The following is a 20,706-nucleotide window of genomic DNA, read 5'->3' as shown; positions in this document are numbered from 1 at the left end:
GGGGGGGACTGGGGGAGATCGGGTTGTTTATTGAGGCATCGTCAAGTTCCATTACATTTCTCAAGCAGTGGTAACCAATGCGGAAGTCTCTCATTATCCATCTGCAGCAGCGGTTCTTTAACACTGCAACACAAAACTCCTCTTTCTCTCTCAGCCAGACAGAATCCCTCCCGCGCTGACTGATGCCTGAAATTAGAGCGAGGAAGGAAGGCAGACCCGCCCTGCCTGTCACGTACCGAAAGAAATCACACGTCTCCGGGTTATTGTTGGCCGTACGGGGCCGGGCCGAGGCACATATCAATCATAATAAGGACGCATATTGATCTAGCGTGCGCTCCACTCGAGTAATGATGAGTGAAAGGACCGAGGGAGCAGGGAGATGGATTTTCTGGATGGATTTTCTTCACGTTTACAGATATAGAAGTGTTTATATGTATACATATATGTATTATACAAAAATAAGAAAGCTCAATTATGAATTCTTGTTAGATTTTCTTTCATACAAAGGCATCAAAGACAAGGGAGTGGAGTTAATCCCTATACCTATTCCCTCCCTGCCCGCAAATACATTCTCAGTCGAAAAGAAAAAAAAAAAAAAAAGGAGACACTTTTTCTTGCTGAAGGTTGTCACTCAAAGTTAAAGCAAACTCAAAGCAGAAGAATAACAAACCAAAAAAAATAATAATAAAAGTTTTCAAATATGCTGCATCAGGTACATACTCTAATTTCGCTCTCAGCATGCAGCGGGTAAACGCTATGTAACTCTCCGAGGTGCACGCGGCGAGTCGCCGCGTGGAGCTGGAACCTCTGTTTGGACACCTGGAGGTCAGAAGATTTAAGCAGTACATTATGATGATATAGTTGTTGCTACTGAGTAGTGCTAGGACCAAATACACAACTCCCTTCCTGAATACCAAAACCTCAGTCTATGAATAACAAAACAGCACCCAGCCACCCTGTGCCTCCCTCGCTGGTGTAGAAAAACAAACGCAAAGTCTTTGGTTTGACGGTTCAATTCTCTGGCTGCGGCTGCGACTGCCAGTTGTGGAATATCAGAAGGCACAGTTCGAATTTAACTTCGTATTGCCTTCCACATGCTGTAACAGCAGGTGATAGCTGATATGGATAATGTTATTGTTCGCCATGGCTTCTGGATTTTGTTTCAAAGGCCCCAGCGGGCCAGCTGTGTCGTTTGTTATTTAGGCTGCAGAGCAACAAATGTTCTGCATCAGCAGGAGCTGCGTTTCTTCCCTTTAGCTGATATGATCATATGCAAATTGTCTTTGATTGTCTTTAACACCATTTTGCGGCGCCTATCCACGCAAAAATAATCAGAATTAAAACAAAGCTTATAGCAAAATCTTTTTCTCTTTTTTTTTTTTTACGTCCGTCATTGCCTGCAAAGCATATTCTTCATTGGGGAAAAGACTTCATTGGATCCTCTTTGGCAACATACATAAATGGCTGACAGTTAATTTTGGCTGTTTCAGTGTAGTTCACATAGATTGCCTTCAGCGATCCCTCTGTTTCAATGCATTAAATCTACTCAAAACAATTCATAATCTAACTTAAGCATCTGACAACAGACCTTTACAAACTCAGTTGTAATATCCATTGTAATTTATGTACAAAACTCCACACTCCTATCAAATGCCAATGAGCACGGCTGGCAGACGTTCTCTCATGGGAGCACACGACTTCGGTCTGGAGAGTCTTTCCGGTTTTTAGCGGCGTCCGGGAAGGTTGCTCATCTGGATGCTGTCCCCCTGGAGAGTTGGGTTGTAATAGGCCGACCCACCCAGGTTCAAGTCCAAAGGTTCACCGTTGTCCAACCTGAGAACTAGAGATGAGACATGTTAACATTAAACATTTGTACGATTGATCTTGTCATTTTTAAAGCCTCATTCCTGTATACAACAGATCTAATAATTCAAAAACTGCCTTTAAGTCGACAATTGGACTGAACCAAAAGATGGATGTGCTCTGCACCGACTACTCATTACGGTCTGGTTGGGGGAAAAAAAATGATTGTCCGCCAAAAATGGATTGCTTTGCCCAGCTTATATACAGTTGCTTTTGTAATCAGGCATGACATTTACATGAGTCAACACTATAGTAATGTTTAGGCATATGTAAAACTAGAGGGTAATTAACATGCTTTACAGATTAAAATAACAGAGTGGTCTCTATTGACAGTTCTCCCTCTGACTCGACATTATTCTATCTGCTCTTTGCCATGTTCTTTCAACAATTCAGTCTTTTTCACAGGTTGAAACATTTTCAAAGTGGACAGAAATTTGGGAGTTTTTGGAGGACAATCATGCACCTTCTGGTTTCCTGATGATTAATTTTCATGAAAAAATGTCTCTTTTATGAACCCTCAACCTTCAAGCTCAAACGGAGGCTTTGCACTAAGAGGTACTTAAATCACATCAAGTGTTTCTGAATTGTGACTTAGCATGGTGTTGAAGGAAGTATCCACCCTATAACACTTTTACTGCTGTTATAATCCTACAGTTACAGTATTTGTGTCTTGTTTGTTGTTTTGGGCTGTAATGTTCTTATTCCCACACATAACCGGCCAAACACAGACAATCCAACATCTTATTGATTTATTTACGGTCCAATTTTGTACTGTCTTTTAATTTGTTTTCCCGCAAAAAAAATCCATCAGAATCAGAGAAGGAGTTTACCCTTGATGGGCCTCTATTTTGGACCAAAATTCAAAGAAATGAATCGCGCAAAGCTTCTTTTTTGCTTTTTCCTGAATAAACATCATTCCTGTTGAGTCATCGTTGTCCTCTCTGCACCTAAGGGAGCTGAATGCAACAGGTTCACATCCATTATAAAGAGCTTTTTGAAAGTGATTTTGGGGGGGGATGCGGGAAACCACTAAACCTGGCTGAGACAGAAGTAAACAAGGCAGATTGAGGGTAAGTGGCAACACTTAACACTTAATACAAAATAACAACTGCAGCTCAGAGAAGAAGGAGAAGGGGTCACCAGTCCACTAGAGGAAAAAAGAAAATATGTCATCAGAGTCGTCGATGATTTTAAATGTAATTAACATCATTTTTCTCTTAAAGGAGACGTAGCACCTAAGGATACGTTCCAGAATACGTTCATATGCTTTAATGGTCAAAAATCACTGTTTTTTTATTCTCTCTGTGTATCTCACACGGTATTCCCCCTCTGTCTAAAACTCTATGTTTGGGCTCCTCTTTAAGGCCCCTCCTCACAAGTCTGCTCTGATTGGTCAGCTCACACACACCTGAGCACCTATAACACCAACAGAGCATCATCGCGACATGGTGGCTCAGCATGATGTCACAGGGTTAAAGTGAAAGACTACTGACGAGGCGTTTCAGGAGCAGTTTTTTCTGTGGGAGAGAGGAGCTTCTGTTGGTGTGGACTTTGGACTTTTTAACTCTCAAGACCTTTTTTTTAATACGCAAGAATATATAGCAAACACTGAGGGAAAGAAAGAAAGCACAACAGGTTTCCTTTAAACCCTTTTTTGCTATTCTACATTCATTTTATTTTATCTGTGACATAATAAAAGGGTCTTCAGAGATCAGCAATTCTACTCTAGACTACAAGCTTGGTAATTTACTAGTAACTGTAGCATTCAGGTCAATAACAGCTGTATTAGCAGTATTGAATAATACCCTCTGTGTTGTTAAAGTAATATGACGATTGCTTTCAAGCGATTCATTCCCATTGAAAGGCTCCCTGTTGCTCCTCGAGCATTTAAGAACACACGTGTGAAATGAGCCTACAGAGCGTCTCTTCAGGATGTAATCTGACGCATCTTAAAGATTCGGCCGTGCCTGCTGCAGTGGAGCAGAGGAGGACTGTGGGAACAAACCGCTGTCTGCCGCTGGGCTCACGGCAAGAATGAGACAAATTGCAGACTGTCATAGTGCATGATCCTATTTTGCATGGTGAGGTTACCTTATTAAAAGCAGGATGGAGTTGTGAGCGTGCGTGTGTGTGTGTGTGTGTGTGTGTGTGTGAGAGAGAGAGAGAGAGAGAGAGAGAGAGAGGGGGGAACGAGAGAGAGAGCGAGGGGTAACTGAGGGCTTGAAGGAAAAGTTTAACAGTTTGGAAAATGCGCTTATTTGCCTCCTTGCTGAGAATTAGATGAGGAGATCGATACAGCTCTCGTTTCCGCTTCGGAACCAGGGGTGACAAATTTGCCTACAAGGATGTTTAAAGCTCACCAGTTAACATGTTTTATCTCTCTTGTTTAATCCATTAAAAAGAAATGAATGGTCCAGTGTGTTGGATTCTGAGAGATTTATCGCCAGAAATGAAATATCGTATCCATGATTATGCTTCCATTAGTGTATAATCACCTGAAGCTTAGACACTGTTGTGTTTCTGGGGTGTGTTATACCCATAGAAGGAGCTGGTCCTCTTCCACTGAGTCCGCCATGTCCCCACAGTAGTCCAGAACAGACAAACCAAACACTTGCTCTAAATAGGAACTCCCTTTTTTTCACAGTTTTTAGAGCAAACCGTAGAGGAGGGTGGATCAAGGGATGTGCAGATGGTTAACTCACCACTAGACGTCACCAAGGCCCTGTACCCATGTACACAGGTATTTCTTAAAACTTTTTTTTTCTACGGGTTTTGACCTGTCGTATTTTAGGTAACTGAAGAGAGGCTTTCTGGAAAAACTCAGGATGAAGATATTCAGAAACTCCATTTTCAGCGTTAACATCTAGACGGCAGAATCCGAGATTCTTGGAAAGACACCCAACGTCGTTGTGAAGCTCATCAGGAAGGCGGTCTTAATGCTCATTTGTTCAATGTTATTTCTCTGTATACCCCTTGGAGAGAAAATAACTGATGTCACACAATTCATGTCTGCCTCAAGGCTTCCATATGTATCTGTGTTAAAATGTGGAGTTAAATTAAAGAGTTGTCAGTCAAATAAGTACTCAACAGATACCTGAAGAATCTATTCATGTAGTTTTACATCATAACTTCCCATCTCTGGAAAATATAACCATGGCAAAAAAGACAAAAAAACAGCTGCCGATAATATTTGAATAAAAACAAAATCATCCAGGAAGAGTAGTCACATTGCCCTGCCTTGTTTATAGTATTGTCTGTTACTAAGCAACCAACCAACCAACCACAGAGTAAACGTCCTGCTTCCTGTTTACCTGCACTTGAACAGTCGTGTTGTGTGTTTTCAGGTGCGTTCAAATGGATGGACGTCGTTTTCCTCTACAACCTTGTTTCCAAAATAAATGTAAAAAACCCTGCATGCATGAGGGCCAGACCTGAATCCTGCACACTGGACCGGGAAGTGTAAAAATCGTGTGTAGAAAAAAAAAAAAGTCATATGGCAAAACAACTGTGTAGCAACGATAACTGTCATCACGCTGTGTCGAGGCAGCGTGAAGTCCATTATTTTTTCCTACACAGCTTTAGTCGAGAGTTTGCAATCTGCCGCCCTCCAACCAGAGGGGTTTTTTAATATACGCAAAAACTTTGCCGGATCAAACCGGCAACCTAATTAAGCCTTGATCAGGCAGTCGCAGATAGCAGTGTAATTAAACGCGTCCTGGGGTGGATTTTCCTTTTGAAATGCCAGAAAGTTTAGCGTTTATTGCAAAAGGGGGGCGACGAAGGTCACGTACCTGGATCTGAAGGGTACTCCTCGACCAGTTTCCTGTGAGTGAATCCCTTCTGGTGTTTCCGCTTCAGGATGACGTAGGCCACCAGTCCCACGAAGGCCACCGCCACCGCCGTCCCCAGCACCGCCCCCCACGCTCCGTTCCTTTTACTCCTGTGGGGATCCGATTCCAGGCCTTCACCCGGGGTGGTGGTGGAGGGGAGCGGGAGAGAGTAATAAATAATTGTGTCAACATTCGAATCATTTTTTATCAGCTGATGTCTTTGCGGGTTAATTGTCAGATAATTATGGCTGGAAAGCCATTTTTTTTATTTTTTTTTTCCGAAATTGTGTTTCCAGTGGCAGCACTCTGCATAGATACACACCCTAATTAGTCAGCTGTTCAGATTTGTCTAATTGCGCCGCGATAATTAATGCAATTAACATGGCAAAATCATTATAATATCTGGAATACATTTGAATATTTTAAGGCGACACGCCGCGCTCGTTGTCTCGATAAGGTGACGTGTGAGTGAACATTACATTAGTCCTCCATGGTTCATTTATGCATAACCGTCGAGCTAATCACTACCTGCACACATTAGCATCCGCGCTCGCACGTTTCCGACAGCTGTACGGGCGCGGCGAGCGCCGAGTGTGATAGACGCCGCGGCCCACGCAGACTGACGGCAGCCTTCCACTAACGAGCCGGACCTGCTCTGACCTCTTCGCCTCGAACGGCGACTGTTCTGATGTGCGAACGCAAGGGTGAAGTTCGCTCAAGATGTAATTAAAGTCACTTTCTCCCCTTCCTCTGTTTCACAGCTCGTGTTCGGCGAAGAGGCGGCGTGTGAAAGTGACAGAATTGTTTTCAATATCCTTTGACATAGAAAAACTACATTCTCGTTTTATCAGGGCTCACATATACATAATTCAGCGGCTCCGGTTATCTACAAATGGCTCAATTTACCCACTTGCTAGGATCAATTTACCCCTCACCTCGGGGCAAGTTGAACCGAAGGAGCGTTCAATTTCAGTGTGTTCCAGTTTTGTTTTCTTTTGCTGCCTTTTTCCACACTTCTTGGAGAGCAGACATTATCAGATATCAGAGGAGGTATTATTGTTCTCGCTAGGGAGCCATTTTAAGTAGAGATATTGTCATATTTACCCCCTCTCATTTCAGTGTTGGTTCAACATATCGGTGTGTTTTGTTCTTGTTCTTACAGTTGAGTGTTTGAGTTCCACTTTGCAGAGGTCGACACTGGAGGGCTGTTTTCACATTCATTACTGGAAGAGGAAATTATCTCCGTGCTTATTGGAAATCTGTTTTAAAGCTCCTTGAACGAGGCTTGTGTTTGTGGGACTATGAAACAGGTCTATCTCCAGAGTAGCTTCATTACCATTGTCAGACACTTTAGAAAAACAAGCTCAGTCCGTCAGTCGCAAAAATGTTGGTTTTCGGCAAAAATTTCGGCAACACTTTTGGTCAGTGTGGATCATTTTCACACTCAAACTTGTAAAAATAGGGCCCAGGTTGATACAGCTCCATACAACCATGATGTGTGGAGTTGAGCCCTCCAGTGAACACACACTGAGAACATCTTGTCTCCAGCAGTTAAATGTATAAAAATGAAAAATATTTGCCTTTTCATTCATGATGGAGAAGAAAAAAGCGCCATTTTAAGGATTTTAATTTTGCATGTCTTTTTTTCTTGCAAAAACCATGTCAGTCACACATTAGAGATTCTTTTTTTTATCTATGCCACTTATGTGATGAGATCTTAAAGTTTTAAAAATATATTGTCATTTGCCAAAGATTCAGTCAAAAATGCAAATACATGCAAATAAAATGACATAACCCAGATCCCAGTCCCTTGTTAAAAAAGTTTTTTGTGGCACTAGTTTAGCGAATGGTGGTGTCTGATATACTTCAGCAGCTACTGGACAGGTTTACTGTGACAATCGCCGCAGGTAGCCACCCTCCCCCGAGGACCTACTGACTTTGGTGACCCCCGGACATTTCCTCTAGTGCTGAGTCTCTGATTTGATTGGGCTAAAAATGGTTGAACAACTATTGTATAGACTGCCTAAACATGTATTACTACTACTTAGTAGTAAGTAGGAAAATGAATGATGTTGTAACGAGCAGCTCCCACTGAACTGTTGGTCAAAGTGTGACTGAGACGTTAACCTGTAGGCTCTGCCGCCTGACGCCATCCTGAAAGCTATGTCCCCCTGCTGTAGTAGTTGGATATTTGTATTTGCTGATGTCAGTAAAGCAGAGTTGTCTTGTATGTTCATATTTATAGACTCGATGTTTATCCCCGCTCGGCGGTCTTGAGCTTTTGTACAGTTTCTGTGCACACGCTGTGCCTGTCATGGTGACTGAGCAGCAGTTTTTTTTTTTTTTTTTTTCCCTCCCCGTGTTACCCACAGTTTCACAACTGTTTTCCCACAGTTTATTGCCGTCATCTGTTAGCGTTACGTCCTGCTGTCACATCTGTCCATGTGATGTGAGTTTTATTTTAATCTCAGCCTCGCGCCAGCTCTCTGAAGGCCCTTTCTCTCCCGCTCAGCGGCGAGCTCGCCCACATGTGTTTCGCAGGAAAAGTTGCTTCTCGAGTTGTTAGATAAGATGGACTTACGCTAGTGCATATGACGGGCAGCCTCTTCCGTCCCTTATCTACTTGATCTCGTGGCCGACACCAAAGACTAGTCTCACGCCCCCGCAAAGAGGCAGCGCAAGTATCTTTGACCCCGGTCCCACTTTCGGGCCTTTCTGCCACTAAAAGGGTTTCATTGTTCTGCTGAAAAGGTGCTTGTAACAGACCCCCTCACTCATAGAGGCCACATCGATAGCACCTGAAACCCAAACCAGCCTTTTCCTTTGAAAGAAGGGGCGATTGTCCTCTGCCAGTGGGAGAATAGATGCAGGCAAATGTGGGTCAGGGAAAGGGCGGAAAAAAAGCGAGGCGTGACAGTGATATAAGGAGCACGCCTTCAAAACAAGTCTCTGAAGGTAACCTGTAAAGGATTTTGTGCTTCTTTGGTTGGCTCTTTGCTCAAACCCTAACCTGAAAGTTACTTTTTTTTCTAACATCTGTTCTTAAAGTGATGTCACGCTGCTGGGGCGACACACACAAAGCACTTTTTCCGGGCAAAGAGAAAAATGCGCGGCAGCTACTGTGACACTTGAAACTGCAGCCGTACCTCTCTCTGGATTTCCCCCTGAGGCCGAACCATCGTCTGTCCTGTTGGCCCTCTCGGCAACGGTCTGAGTCGTGGTGCTCGTATCTGTGGTCTCCGATGAGAAGACTGTCGTGGGCGAAGACGCGGTTGACGTGCTGTGCATCTCTGGCGTCGCCGGGGTCGACGATGACAAGGCTGTCGTAGTCGAGGACGAGGCTGACGTGCCGTTCATCTCTGGCGCCACTGTGGTTGTCACAGCCGTCGTGTTTGTTGAATCCGTTGCATTGGCCGTCCATGTCTCTTCGTCTCTCGTCGTGGATCCCCGCGTAGCGTTGCCCCCCGGAGCTGAGGTCGTCTTCCGAATATGTGTGTGGTGGGAGTGATGTGGAGAGCCGGTGGAGTGTCGAAGAGTCTTGGTGGTGGTGGTGGCGATGGTGGTGGTATTAAACTCCTCCTCGGCTTCTGTCGCGTTGATCGAGCTCGAGTTTGTAAGATCTGTAGTTGCATTGGATGGAGAAACAGTGGCGTCTGGGAGTTCGGGGTCCTGGGTTGTAACATTTGGGTTCGTGGGAGGCACGGTGGTGTTGACAGCAGTCAGATCATCAGCTCCATCATTAGCATCATCATCCTGGCTGGGCACATTGTCTCCTTCTTCTTTAAATTCTGCCATGGAGCCAGATGTTATCCCACTGCTGTAATCATTACCCGCCTCCGCAGCAGTTACATCAGCGCCCTGATCATACTCCGTGTCCACTCCAGGGACCGCCGTGTCGTGACTTTCAGCTTTATTTTTGGGTAGATCACGGAGCCATTCTCTCAGAATTGTCCGTCCCGGAGAGTCGGTTGAATTTTGGAGCGATGCCGTGTGGAAGGTTTGGACGAGCAGAAGGAGGCCCGCTGCGATCCTTAGATTCAGTTTCATTTTCCCTTCGGTTTCACTCTGAAACACAAGACAGAACATAAAACATTCTTTTAGTTCTCGAAATAAATACCATCCGAAGTGCCAAATAGTTGAGCTGGCTCAGATTCACATACTGTGATAGTAGCTCAGATGTGAATGCTCACTAATGAATACAGATCACGTTATGGCTTGAAGACAAATGATGAGTATATGAGTATGGTGGCCATTTAATCACATGGATTTTAACCCTATCTAACCCTATTCCATCAATTACTATAAATATGTTTTCTGCACATTACAGATGGAAAGATACTCCAATATAATGATCTGAATGTAATGATTGAAAGTCCTTGCCTTGTAATTTTAAGTGAAAAAAAAACATAAAGAGAATGGCCACTGCACACAAATGTATCTCCTTCAAATGGAAACTTGAAGGAAAAAGTCTTTTTGTTTTTTTTGCTTTTCCGTTCTCTCCCAGATAAGATAGTCTGTTTACCACCTGCCCTGCGCAAGCACCTACAGGAAGGATGGCGCCACAGGTGTTCAACTTGTGCTCACAGCCTTTAAACGCCCCCCCGACCACACGCAAAGACTCGACATCCATCAAGACATCTCTGCTTGTACCTATTTTCCACGAGCACAAAATCGCCCGCTACACCAGCTGCACTGACACGAGTCATGATGAAAATCCTCGAACGACTGAACCTGTCCCACCTCCCGCGTTTGAGCAGAACCGCTCAGCTGATGGCGAACGCGGGCCACGACATCAGAAACACGACGTCCCCGGCTGCTACATCAGGGGCTTGTTACACATGTGCCCTGTGAGCGATGTGTTCTCCCCACGGCTTCACTCCGGTACACAAATGACTGCAGCTCGAGTTATTCCCTGCAGGGCACTCTCTCTGCGAGTCACTTTGTTGATCGGTTGCTTTGTTCGGAGCTTATTTCTCATAAGCAGAGCAAGCGGGCTCCGTTAACAGCGCCGTGGCCCGCAGCGACCGAGGTTTGAGCATGCAAATCCGGGGATTTCACATTTCTGTCAAAGCAAATTAGGTGCACTGTAACGAGCCAATAAAGGCGCGAGTGATTGAAAACAAAATGGAGAGAACTAATTTCTGTTGATTCATCTCCTTATGCAATCAAAGCCATCCTTCGTCTTAGCAACGTGTATTGGGATTGCTGAAGAGGTGCAATGCACGTCTCACCCATTTCACACCTCCAAAAGATGGAGACAGGCGATCGTATTGTCAGCATCAGTTCTTAACAAGCTTCTTCGTCGTCCACGCAGCTGCCACTTTCTGTTTTTTTCTGCTCTGCGGGGAATAAATGGGAAACCTGTGGGATTCTAATGGCGCAGCCAGCCGTGTGAATGCAGGAGCAATCAAACGGCTCAAGTTTGCTGATTGTACCGCGCTAAAAGCACATAATTAAAGCAAATGGCTTAATCAACCCAGACGGAGGGAGGGGCGGAACAATTTAGAGCTTACAAAGCTGCAACAGTGAGAATCATAAATCGGATTCAAACTGGTCTTTTTGTTGTTGTTTTTTCGCACCGAGAGATTAAAGTTCAGCACTTTGAATCTTAATTCTGCATTCATTTGGGGAAATTTGGCACAGCAATAGAGTGTACTGGATCTTCTGAAGTTTGAATCCACGCTTTAAACACGAAAGAGGCACAATCATGGGAGTTGCTGTCTCGATTCCCTTAGCAAAAAGTGTACCACAAGTATACTTATTTTATACTTAAACTGAGGCAGTATACTTGAAGTGTACTTTTTATGTACTATATTTTATATACATAAGAAAAGTGTAGTGAAGTATACTTGACTTATACTGAAAAGTATAAAGAATAGTCTAAGACTGAGTATATTAATACTTAGACTTACAGTTATACTTTAATACTAAAGCTTATACTTGTACTTTAGTACACTGTAACGCCCCTTGTGGACTGTGGCGCAAAGACTCTTGGGTATTCTGTTGTCATTGGTGTAATTATAGTTTGTGAATGTGGTTGTGAATAAGATGATGTGTAAGATGGTTATGGGTTAAATCACATCCTTGTTCTGTGGTTAAATTGTGTCAAGTTAACAAAGATGATAAAAATGTTGGCACCATGAGTGTCTGTTAAGTTGTTGGTGTGTATGGTAGTAACTGGTGAATCTCTTGCCAAATTACAAGTACTAATAGTATATCTTAGTATATCTTGATCTAAGTGCAGATGAAGGTCAAGTCATTGACTTGTGCTTACATTTAAGTTAACAGAGTAAAAATGTTTTTCACTACACACATTTGCATTGAGGTATTACCCCTGTTATAAACTTACATGTTAATAAACTAAAATGTGGACTAAAAGTATATACTTAGTACACTAGTAGTATATAGATGAGTGTACTTATTTTATACTTGAAAAAGTACTTCTGTAAACTTAACATGACCTTATAAAGTATACTTTAATAAGCTTAAAATGTTCCAATTTGGTCTGAAGAAGTATTAAATTAGTATACTTTCTAGTATGCTACAAGTATGTGGTCCATAGCTATACTTATACTTATACTCAAGCACACTTAATAAAATGACCTTCAAGTATACTACTTTTTGCTAAGGGTTGTCTAAGAGCAACAAATGTACAGCTTTCTCTGGGCCTTACTGGGATGATGTAAGAACACATTTTGATGAAGAAATGTGACGTCATATCTTCATCTGGTGTTGTATTGTTGGGTATCTGCCACACTGTGCTGACAGAAAAACATGGGAGTCTTCTGGATAAACAAGTGCTTTAAGTTGAACGTTTTTTTTTCTAAGTTGCAGAATTTTATAAAGAGAATAGTTATAACTCTACAAATTAAATACATTTGAAGTGTAAATGCCACTCTTACCATTACAGTTCTATGTCGTGTTACGAAATGAAGAAGTTTTCTGTCATACAATGAACATCAGAGATCATCAGACATGTTTTGGGGGCATAGGACGCGTGACGAAGTTCATTCCCTTCTCTCCCCACATGTTCTGTCTGTATCTTAATGATACATTATCAATTTAGAGATGTTTCATATAAGATTTCCACGTGAAAATGTCTTGTTGACTCGACATTATCTCACACGACGACCACATAGCTCGACTGTGAATGGAACTTAAAACAGCCCGTATTTACGTTGCTTGTTACGTGGCGCCCTCTAGTGGCCCCAGTAATTAATACAGCAGCAAAGAAGGAAGTCAGTAGACTAAAGTATGTATAAAGAGCAACAAGTCCGCATTGGGAGAAGGTTGGGGATGGATGGGGTTAAGCAAGTACAGGACTTTTACTCAGGTGGCGGGTTAGTACGCAGGTACGTTGGTAACCAAATAGTTTTCTTGCCTTAACCCAAATAAACTGTGATTGTATGACAAAGGTTCGGTACGCCTCACTGGTACGCTGCAACATGCGACAGTGATATGGTCATTTTGGAAGTCACTGGCAATCAAACTATTGAGCGGCTGAGGTATAAGGATGTGTTGTCCAACTGATTCCAATAATGTTCAAACCCCCCAAAAATCTGCAATTCTGTACTGTTGCTGTAACTTCTGAGAGACGTTCAACATAATGAAAATAAAGCTTTAAAACATTACCTCATGACTAAATACTTCTTCCTGTGTCACGTCAGAAAGATTTTCATGAGCAATGGTGGTTGTATAACCAGTAAAAATAACTCCTATGATCACGCCCTGTTTCACAATGTCCTCAAACTAGATGCTTTGATTTCATTGTTTTGTTTGCGAGACCACAAGAAGCAGGCGTCACACACATACATGTATAACAATCATGATCATGTTTTTAACCAGTGTGACTCATAACATACTGTTGACTCACTGCAGAACCAGTTTAACATGGCGATCAATATGACCGGTGTGTTTTGATTTGTACTGTGTAGATGTGCACATGGGTGATATTTAAGATCACACAGGTTATGATCAGTATCTTGTCTCAGACACATTGCGGGTGACCGATATTCATCCATAGCTGCCCAAGACAAATGTTTCGTGGCTGGTGTGAGCTGTGGAATGTCAAACCAGTGATTCCTGTTTTGTGTGAACCCAACATGTCACTTCCTGTCTAGAATAAAAATATCCTCACATCCATCATCGCGTTGACGTGCGGTTGCGTGGAACAAAAGTCCACCTGCCTGCGGAAAATACAGCAGCAGACCGCCCGCCCCGCTGAGCGGGTGTTTGGCCATCACTGTCCGACCAAAGAGTCTCCGTGCCGGGGCGGGTCGAAGAAACAGCCGGAGATGTTTCTCTGCGACCCTTCGCTCTCTGTTGAAAAGAGTTCCCACTCAGCTGCTCTGTCGGAGACTGCAGCAGCCATCACCTCCACGGCTCCGTCAGCCGTGACTTCAGTCCCACATAAACGCACTCACACAGACTTAAAGACACACAAATACACACTGTGAGCTCCTTCAGCCCACATGCAGGCACTAATTACCTGACATTTACACTGTGAATCACTCAGTTTGTTTAAAGTTCACCTGTGTTGTTGTCACCTATTAATAAACTTCAAATTATGTTGTACATTTACTGCGTCGTAAAACTTGTGTCAGACAGAATCAGATTCCAAAGCAGGGGTTGGATATAACTAAGTACATTTACTCAAGTACTGCACTAACAGATTTGAGGGCCCTGTACTTTCTATGTTATGCCTCTATATACCTCCACTTTAGTACAGTTAAATCGGAAAATATTGTACTCCAATACACTTGTTAAGCAGCTGTGGTTAACAGTTACTTTTCAGATTACATATAAATCAGATCAGTTTTTTTTAAAATATGATGCAGACCCTGCAGGTACACAGACAATATATCTTCAACCTGAGTGGATCAAAAGATTGGAAGATGTGTATTTACATGCACCCGAGCATTTGATCAGATTATAATTTTTTTGACAAAATCAAATCGGGTCTAGTCACAAGCGACTAATTTGTTTTTATATATATATATAGAACTTGGCTTGTTCTGCTCTATGGGAAACCTGCTTTGTCAAATGCCCTTAAAGGATCACATTTTTAGATTTTTTTTTTTTTTTTTTTTTTTTTACTGACAGTATATGTAAATAAAAATATCTTAAAATTTGTGAAACATGACAATGATGTGAAATTCTCGAAAATTTGACATGAACTCATTTCGCAAAACTGTAATTCTTTAGACAGAATTTCGTGCGGTAAGTAAGTGGTCCGAGCAACAACATGCTGGCTGATCATGGAAGCCAGTATTTGTATTGTTTTGCGTGATACTTGTTGTGAGTACAGTACACTTGCTGTTACCTCCTAGAAACTTGTTCATGACCCCTAAATTGTGCAAAGTTGCGCAGAAGGAATACATTTATTCCGACAGGACAGAAACGATCCGCTCTACATGGTTCATGTTAAGTTTACATGGTTTTGAGGGCCTAACATTTTCCTTATGACTGTATTATCAAAGGTTTAGACCACCTCTCCCAACCGGCTTTTTCAGGCCTGGATCATACAGTGTCTTCCGATTAATGAGGTCACACAAGGCAATCTTATTTTGATTATTAGTAAATACTGTATAATTATCCATGTAAAAGCAGCTACTGCTATAGATTAAACTACCCAGTACCATATGAGAAATTAAAATGCTCAGACAATGATCCGATAAACAGTATTTGTGTTGGGATGACATACTTTCTCCAACACATGTAACTGCATTGTGTGCATTCCCCTGTTCAGGTTATGTAAGACACAATGTATGTCACTTGCTGTGATGTTTTGGCAGTCGGTGACACACTTTCACGTTGGAAATAAAATCAGTTGTGTTTTTGTTCTCTTAAAGCAGCAGCAAAAACCGCCAGGAGGACCCACATTTTGAACATCTCACACATCTTAGGTGTAACGTTGTCATGTTACGGTCGCCAAATATAAGAATAATTGGAAAAGAAGTCTTTGCGCTATAAATAAAATGGGCTATTTGTGATTCCTTTGAGTTCAACGCAAAAATATAGCAGCGACTTAAATCTTATTAAATGTTTTTAGACAAAATAAATCACCCATCCGGTTTATATTCCCACACGCCTCCTGAGAAAAATAAGACAAAGACTCAAATCCTTCCACAGTAAATCCTTACCTTATTCTTAGGCTATATCAGATGAGAACAGGTGCACAGGCAACAAAATCTCTTCACTCAGCTGCCAACGTGTGAGAGTGAATCAGCAGTCGTCCCGGAGAGAGAGGCGGGGGGTGGGGGGGAGGGGAGGGGAGGGGAGGAGGGCCCAGCAGAGTGGCATTCAGGGAACAACCTGCTCAACCTGCTTCTACACCTGCCAGTAACAGCAACACGCCCCGAGCCTCGTCCAGCAGCACGCTGTGAAAAGGCCACACAGGACAGGGGTGGAAATAAATTAAAGGACAAAGTGAAGGGTAAGAGGATTGAGGAGCTCTGGCGAACGAGTTGCTTTGGTTCCCATTTAAATAAGTTGATTATATAGATTTTTGGTTGCCAGGTTGGAGCCGTGAATTCCCCCAGTGGGTGGAGCCCACGGCCACAGGTCCTCTGAGCCCTTTTTTTCATTCTCAACGAGGCACTGGAAACGGCTGCTGTCGTCATGGCAACAGAAAGGAGGCTGGCGAGCTCGGGTTTCATCCACGCCTTTGTCTGTGGTCTATATCAGGCTACCGGGTGACGTGTGACTTTGTGAACTGTCGGGCACCGTACGTCAGATGATCCTGATGATTTTGTGTTTCTATTTTTTTTTTTTTTTGTCTCATTTCTCAGTTAACTGAGTCATGAAGTGGTTGAATCCAGGAGTCAGGTGGATGAAGTGGCTCTCCAAGCTAGCGCGCTCTGGCGAGTCAAGAACAAGGAGCACTTGAGTTGTTAATGAATCTGAAAAGTGTCCTTCCTTCAAATTGTTTAGAAATTAATTTGAGTTGAAAAAAATAAACACTCTGCATTGTCAGAGGTTTCACATTAAACAATTGCTCCATTATATGCCAGTGTCCATGACAGTGTGAAAGCAAAACCAGGACTTTGAAACTGAAGCAGCTAAATGGAATCATGCCATGGTCTGGGCGAATACTTGTTTTTATACTGTGGAACGACTCAGGTAGCTCAAGTGAAACCATTCACATTGCTATAGCCTGTATTCAAAATGAGCGACACTGACATCAGCTGACTCCTCCATATCAGAAATCACACAAGCTGCATGAGGTACCTTGGACTGTTAGAGGTAAACTGCAAAATGGGAAACCGAAGTGTCTGCTAAGGCACGGACAAGTCGTAAATTGGTGAGAAAACCCTGTGTTTGATTTGGAAAAGCTGGTTAAACTGTTTAGCCGCCACAACAGTTGCATCAAGCGTTTGTGCCAGATCCCATTCACTACTCATCTCACGGTGACGGTGACACGGCTGTTGAGCTAGCTCGTCTTGTTGTATGACATGTCGTCAGATTGTGTTTCCTGGGCATCACACGTCATCCTCCAATGGAGGTCACAAAAGCAGCAGAAACTGGTCGGGCAAGAGAAGGAAGGATAGCTCTGGTGGCAGTAAAGCTACAATACAGGTTGCAACTTCTGTTTTTTAAACTTTTTTTTTTGGGCCTTTTTGTGGCTTTATTGACAGTACAGGCACAGATATGACAGGAAACAGGATGAGAGGAGGGGTGACGTGCAGCAAAGGACACCCAGGCCGGGACTCGAGGCTGGGGACGCTGCAGCGAGGACGAAGCCTCTGCAGATGGGACCCCGCTCTACCAACTGAGCTAAGAAGCACCCCACGTTTCAACTTCTGTTTGAGTGACAGCTCTCATTCATCCTGATAACATTAATGCTGCTTGTTTATGCCTATTTGGGTTCTATTGCTAATCCATGCTAGTGGTGTTGATCTTGCTAGTACGGCGAAGGGCAATAACTACATATGACTACTGACCACGCGCCCATTCTCTGTTAGAGGCCGCTGACCGACACGAACACTGACTGGAGGTGGGCTTTCAGTGATTGTAAGGATTGTTCCAGCTATTAGACTCAGACTTGGTGGCGTTGACATGAAAATGGCGATGTTGCTTGTGAAAAAGCTTCATTTGAAAACCAGAGAAAATCTACATTAATGGCATTAATGGTCTATTTTTGTTTTTTTTTTTCCTTGATAAGTAACCATGGTATAAGAGGGAGAACACTGGATGAGGTGTCCATTACCAGGAGCTAAATGACTGTGGAAACCATCCTCCACTACACATTTTACAGTGCTGACCTCCATGTTGTCCATTAATTCCTGATAATGGACCCCTCGTCAGGCATCTGCAATTGACATTGCTCTCACAGAAATAGACAGTCATCCCCACAGCCATCAGACTGTTTAACTCAAGCGCAACCTGAACACTCACTTTCCACTCTCTTGTTTGTTTTTTTGCAAATTTTCTTTCTGTTTATTTTCTATTCAACTTTATGCGTGTTTGTCTGATTCTTTTTCCTGTACATGCACTGAATTTCCCCGTTGCGGGATGAATAAAGCCCATCTAATCTATTCTAATCCAGACATAAAGCTAGGAAGGAGGACGAAAACAAAAACACAATTCAGATAAGGTAAAGAATGGTTAAGGGTAAAGAATGAGGAAAAGCCAGGTCTGTACACCACAACAGCTTGTTAAAAGAAAGCAGATGCACATTAAGTAAAATCACTTTAGGGTCACGTGGTAGGAAAAAAAAAAAAACGGATGTGAAAATCCATGGGAATGGATTCACAATCTGTGCACACAGATTCTGCTCTCCTCGGTTCTTCAGTGAATCGTGGAGCTTGCGTGGACTGCGATGACCGATTCCATCCGGTAAATTCAATTTTATCTAGATTTAGCAGCAGATTTAACTGGAGTGAAACACTTGTTGGGTGCGGTCGGCGGCAGAGCACTCCACGGGGAATGCATGTATGTATGTTAGAAAAAACTAAATGGATTATAAAAACATGTGCACGGACTGTGAATCCATTCCCGCGGCTTACGAATCCCTTCCCACGGATTTCCACAGCCCAGCTTCTTTTTCTACCGTGTGACCCTAGAGGGGCTCCGTACTAATCCACCATAAACACGATACATATGTGTGTTTAAGTTAACTGTTCTGCATGCTGTAAATAGTGCAAGTAGCGCAAGTAGCGATGGAGATAATGCATTTTGTTTTGCTTGCTGCAAACTTTTAATATCTTCCCTGTGAAAAGTGCCTCACAGAAGTACACACTTTAAGTTCTACCCGAGAAGACTCCCAGGATGTGGTGGAAATTGCTCTGTGAGAAATGTTTTTATTTATTTATTTTTTATACTTTGTTTTTTCCTGGGTCGGCCATGAATGAAATATCAAAGAATATTGGTTTGTATTTGAAGTGGGCTTTTACTGCCTTCAGACACTGCCACAGGCAGGATTTTAGAAATCCTTACAACTCTCCTCCTCAAATTCTTAACAGAAATCCTTAGTTTTACGTTGGATTATTCAGACTTCATTTCATAGTTAACTGTTCAGCTGTACTTACAGTCAATTTTATCTCCCAACATGAAAGTGGAAAGCCTGTTTCACAGCCTTCTGGGGAGGAATATCAAACACTTTGTTTTTTAATCTTATTCAAGGGCTTAACTATTGTCAAACGTAAACATATTTAGTCAAAAGACACTGCAGGCGGCTCATAGAATGCCTACTGAGAATAAAAATAACTTAGAAAGAAAGACTGGCCAACTTCTGATCAACATGTTTGGTGGTTCGATCCCTCCCTGATGTCCCTCCTCCTCTCCACAAGTGTCACTGAGAAAGACGCTGAGGCCAGACCTTATCCTGATGATCTGACTAGAAACCTGCATGGTAACCTGCTGTGTGTGTGAAGTGATAAATGGCACGAAAATTGTAAGGCACATTGGATAAAAGCACTTGATAAACTTATTGATTCAAGATGTTTGTAGCAAGCCGAAGTCACACCCCCTCTGGTTTCGCTCATGGGACCCCATTTCGGAAAAACTTATGATACTCGGGCCAGTGCTGGTACTACGGAGCCTAAGACATGACATGGTCAAAAAAAAATTAAGTTGTGGCCACAATATAGTTGCAACGTGCGCACAATTACTAAACTGTGGCCACAAAATACAAATTTGTATTCAGGTGAGTGTCTTTTCTCATTCTGTGATAAACTCATAAAGTCATTTGTGTCTGCAGGAGCTGCTGCAGACACAAATGAGTTTACGGGTACACATCAGCACACCAGAACAACGTGTAGTAACAGGATGAGGGTAAAAAGTTTGTAAGTCAGGTGAGACGTCAGCAGATAGGCTACCCGTTGTAACAAAGTATCAATCATAAGCCTAATTAAATAACTGCCTAAATGCGGGATAACAAGATATTGATGAGAACGGAATAAGAAAAGACACTCACCTTAAGGACATCACCTATGCTTTTGCAGTTTCTAGAGAAGGTGCGCTCAATTTGCTTACCCAGCTGTCCAGGAATGATATCAACATTATTAGTTAGTATTTTGTACGCATATTATACCTACTTCGTGGCCATAAATTAGTATTTCATGGCTACAAATTAGTATTTTGTTGTAATGAATTAGTATTTCGTGTGCACGTCATAGCCATATTGTGGCCACAAGTTAAATTTCCGTTTATGGCACCGATATTAGGGAGTTGAAAAAATTCAGATATTGATACACATCGGTGGATCATTTTTTTGCAATGATCCCTCAGATGTGGGTATCAAACTGGATATAAAGATATTCAGTGGAGGTGGATATTTTAAATTCTAACACAAAATGTAGCAAATTAACTTTTTCAGCATTATAATCACTATTTAAAGAAAAGTTTTCATATCGAAGCACACCAGACAACGTGTACGCCAATACCAACATGTCTGTGGGCCATTGTCAGCCAATACTCTTTATATTGTTCAGGCTCTACACAGGACGTGACCGCAGTCACTCATGAGACAGACATGTGCTACTAAGTGACATTCGCTCCCAATAGCGCAGTG

The 20,706-nt window shown here is 42.6% G+C and overlaps 1 protein-coding gene across 2 annotated transcripts; it reads right to left on the bottom strand.

Annotated features, from left to right (window-relative positions):
- On the bottom strand, positions 1-15,904 carry muc15 (mucin 15, cell surface associated). Of its 2 annotated transcripts, XM_037096658.1 has the most exons (4): positions 15,836-15,904; positions 8,840-9,758; positions 5,655-5,825; positions 1-1,840 (listed from the first exon to the last, which is right to left on the bottom strand). In XM_037096658.1, exons 2-4 carry the CDS (start codon positions 9,738-9,740, stop codon positions 1,725-1,727), a joined length of 1,188 nt encoding a protein of 395 aa, XP_036952553.1. In that variant the 5' UTR covers positions 9,741-9,758; positions 15,836-15,904; the 3' UTR covers positions 1-1,724. The 2 variants fall into 2 exon arrangements, with proteins under 2 accessions (XP_036952553.1, XP_036952554.1); XM_037096659.1 differs by lacking the exon at positions 5,655-5,825.
- Positions 15,905-20,706: the final 4,802 nt, after the last annotated feature.

This window comes from Acanthopagrus latus, chromosome 4, assembly GCF_904848185.1.
Source record: "Acanthopagrus latus isolate v.2019 chromosome 4, fAcaLat1.1, whole genome shotgun sequence".
NCBI classification, from domain to species: domain Eukaryota; kingdom Metazoa; phylum Chordata; class Actinopteri; order Spariformes; family Sparidae; genus Acanthopagrus; species Acanthopagrus latus.
Note: the sequence above shows the minus strand (reverse complement) of the source record. Positions and strands in the feature narration are given on the sequence as shown.

Excerpts from the sequence above, each read along its gene's own strand:
- muc15 (XM_037096658.1), bottom strand. The coding sequence starts at position 9,740 with ATGAAACTGAATCTAAGGATCGCAGCGGGCCTCCTTCTGCTCGTCCAA. Across the intron at positions 5,826-8,839 it reads AGGGGGAAATCCAGAGAGAG|GCCTGGAATCGGATCCCCAC; the intron begins GTACGGCTGCAG and ends CCCCGGGTGAAG. Across the intron at positions 1,841-5,654 it reads GGAGTACCCTTCAGATCCAG|TTCTCAGGTTGGACAACGGT; the intron begins GTACGTGACCTT and ends TCTCATCTCTAG.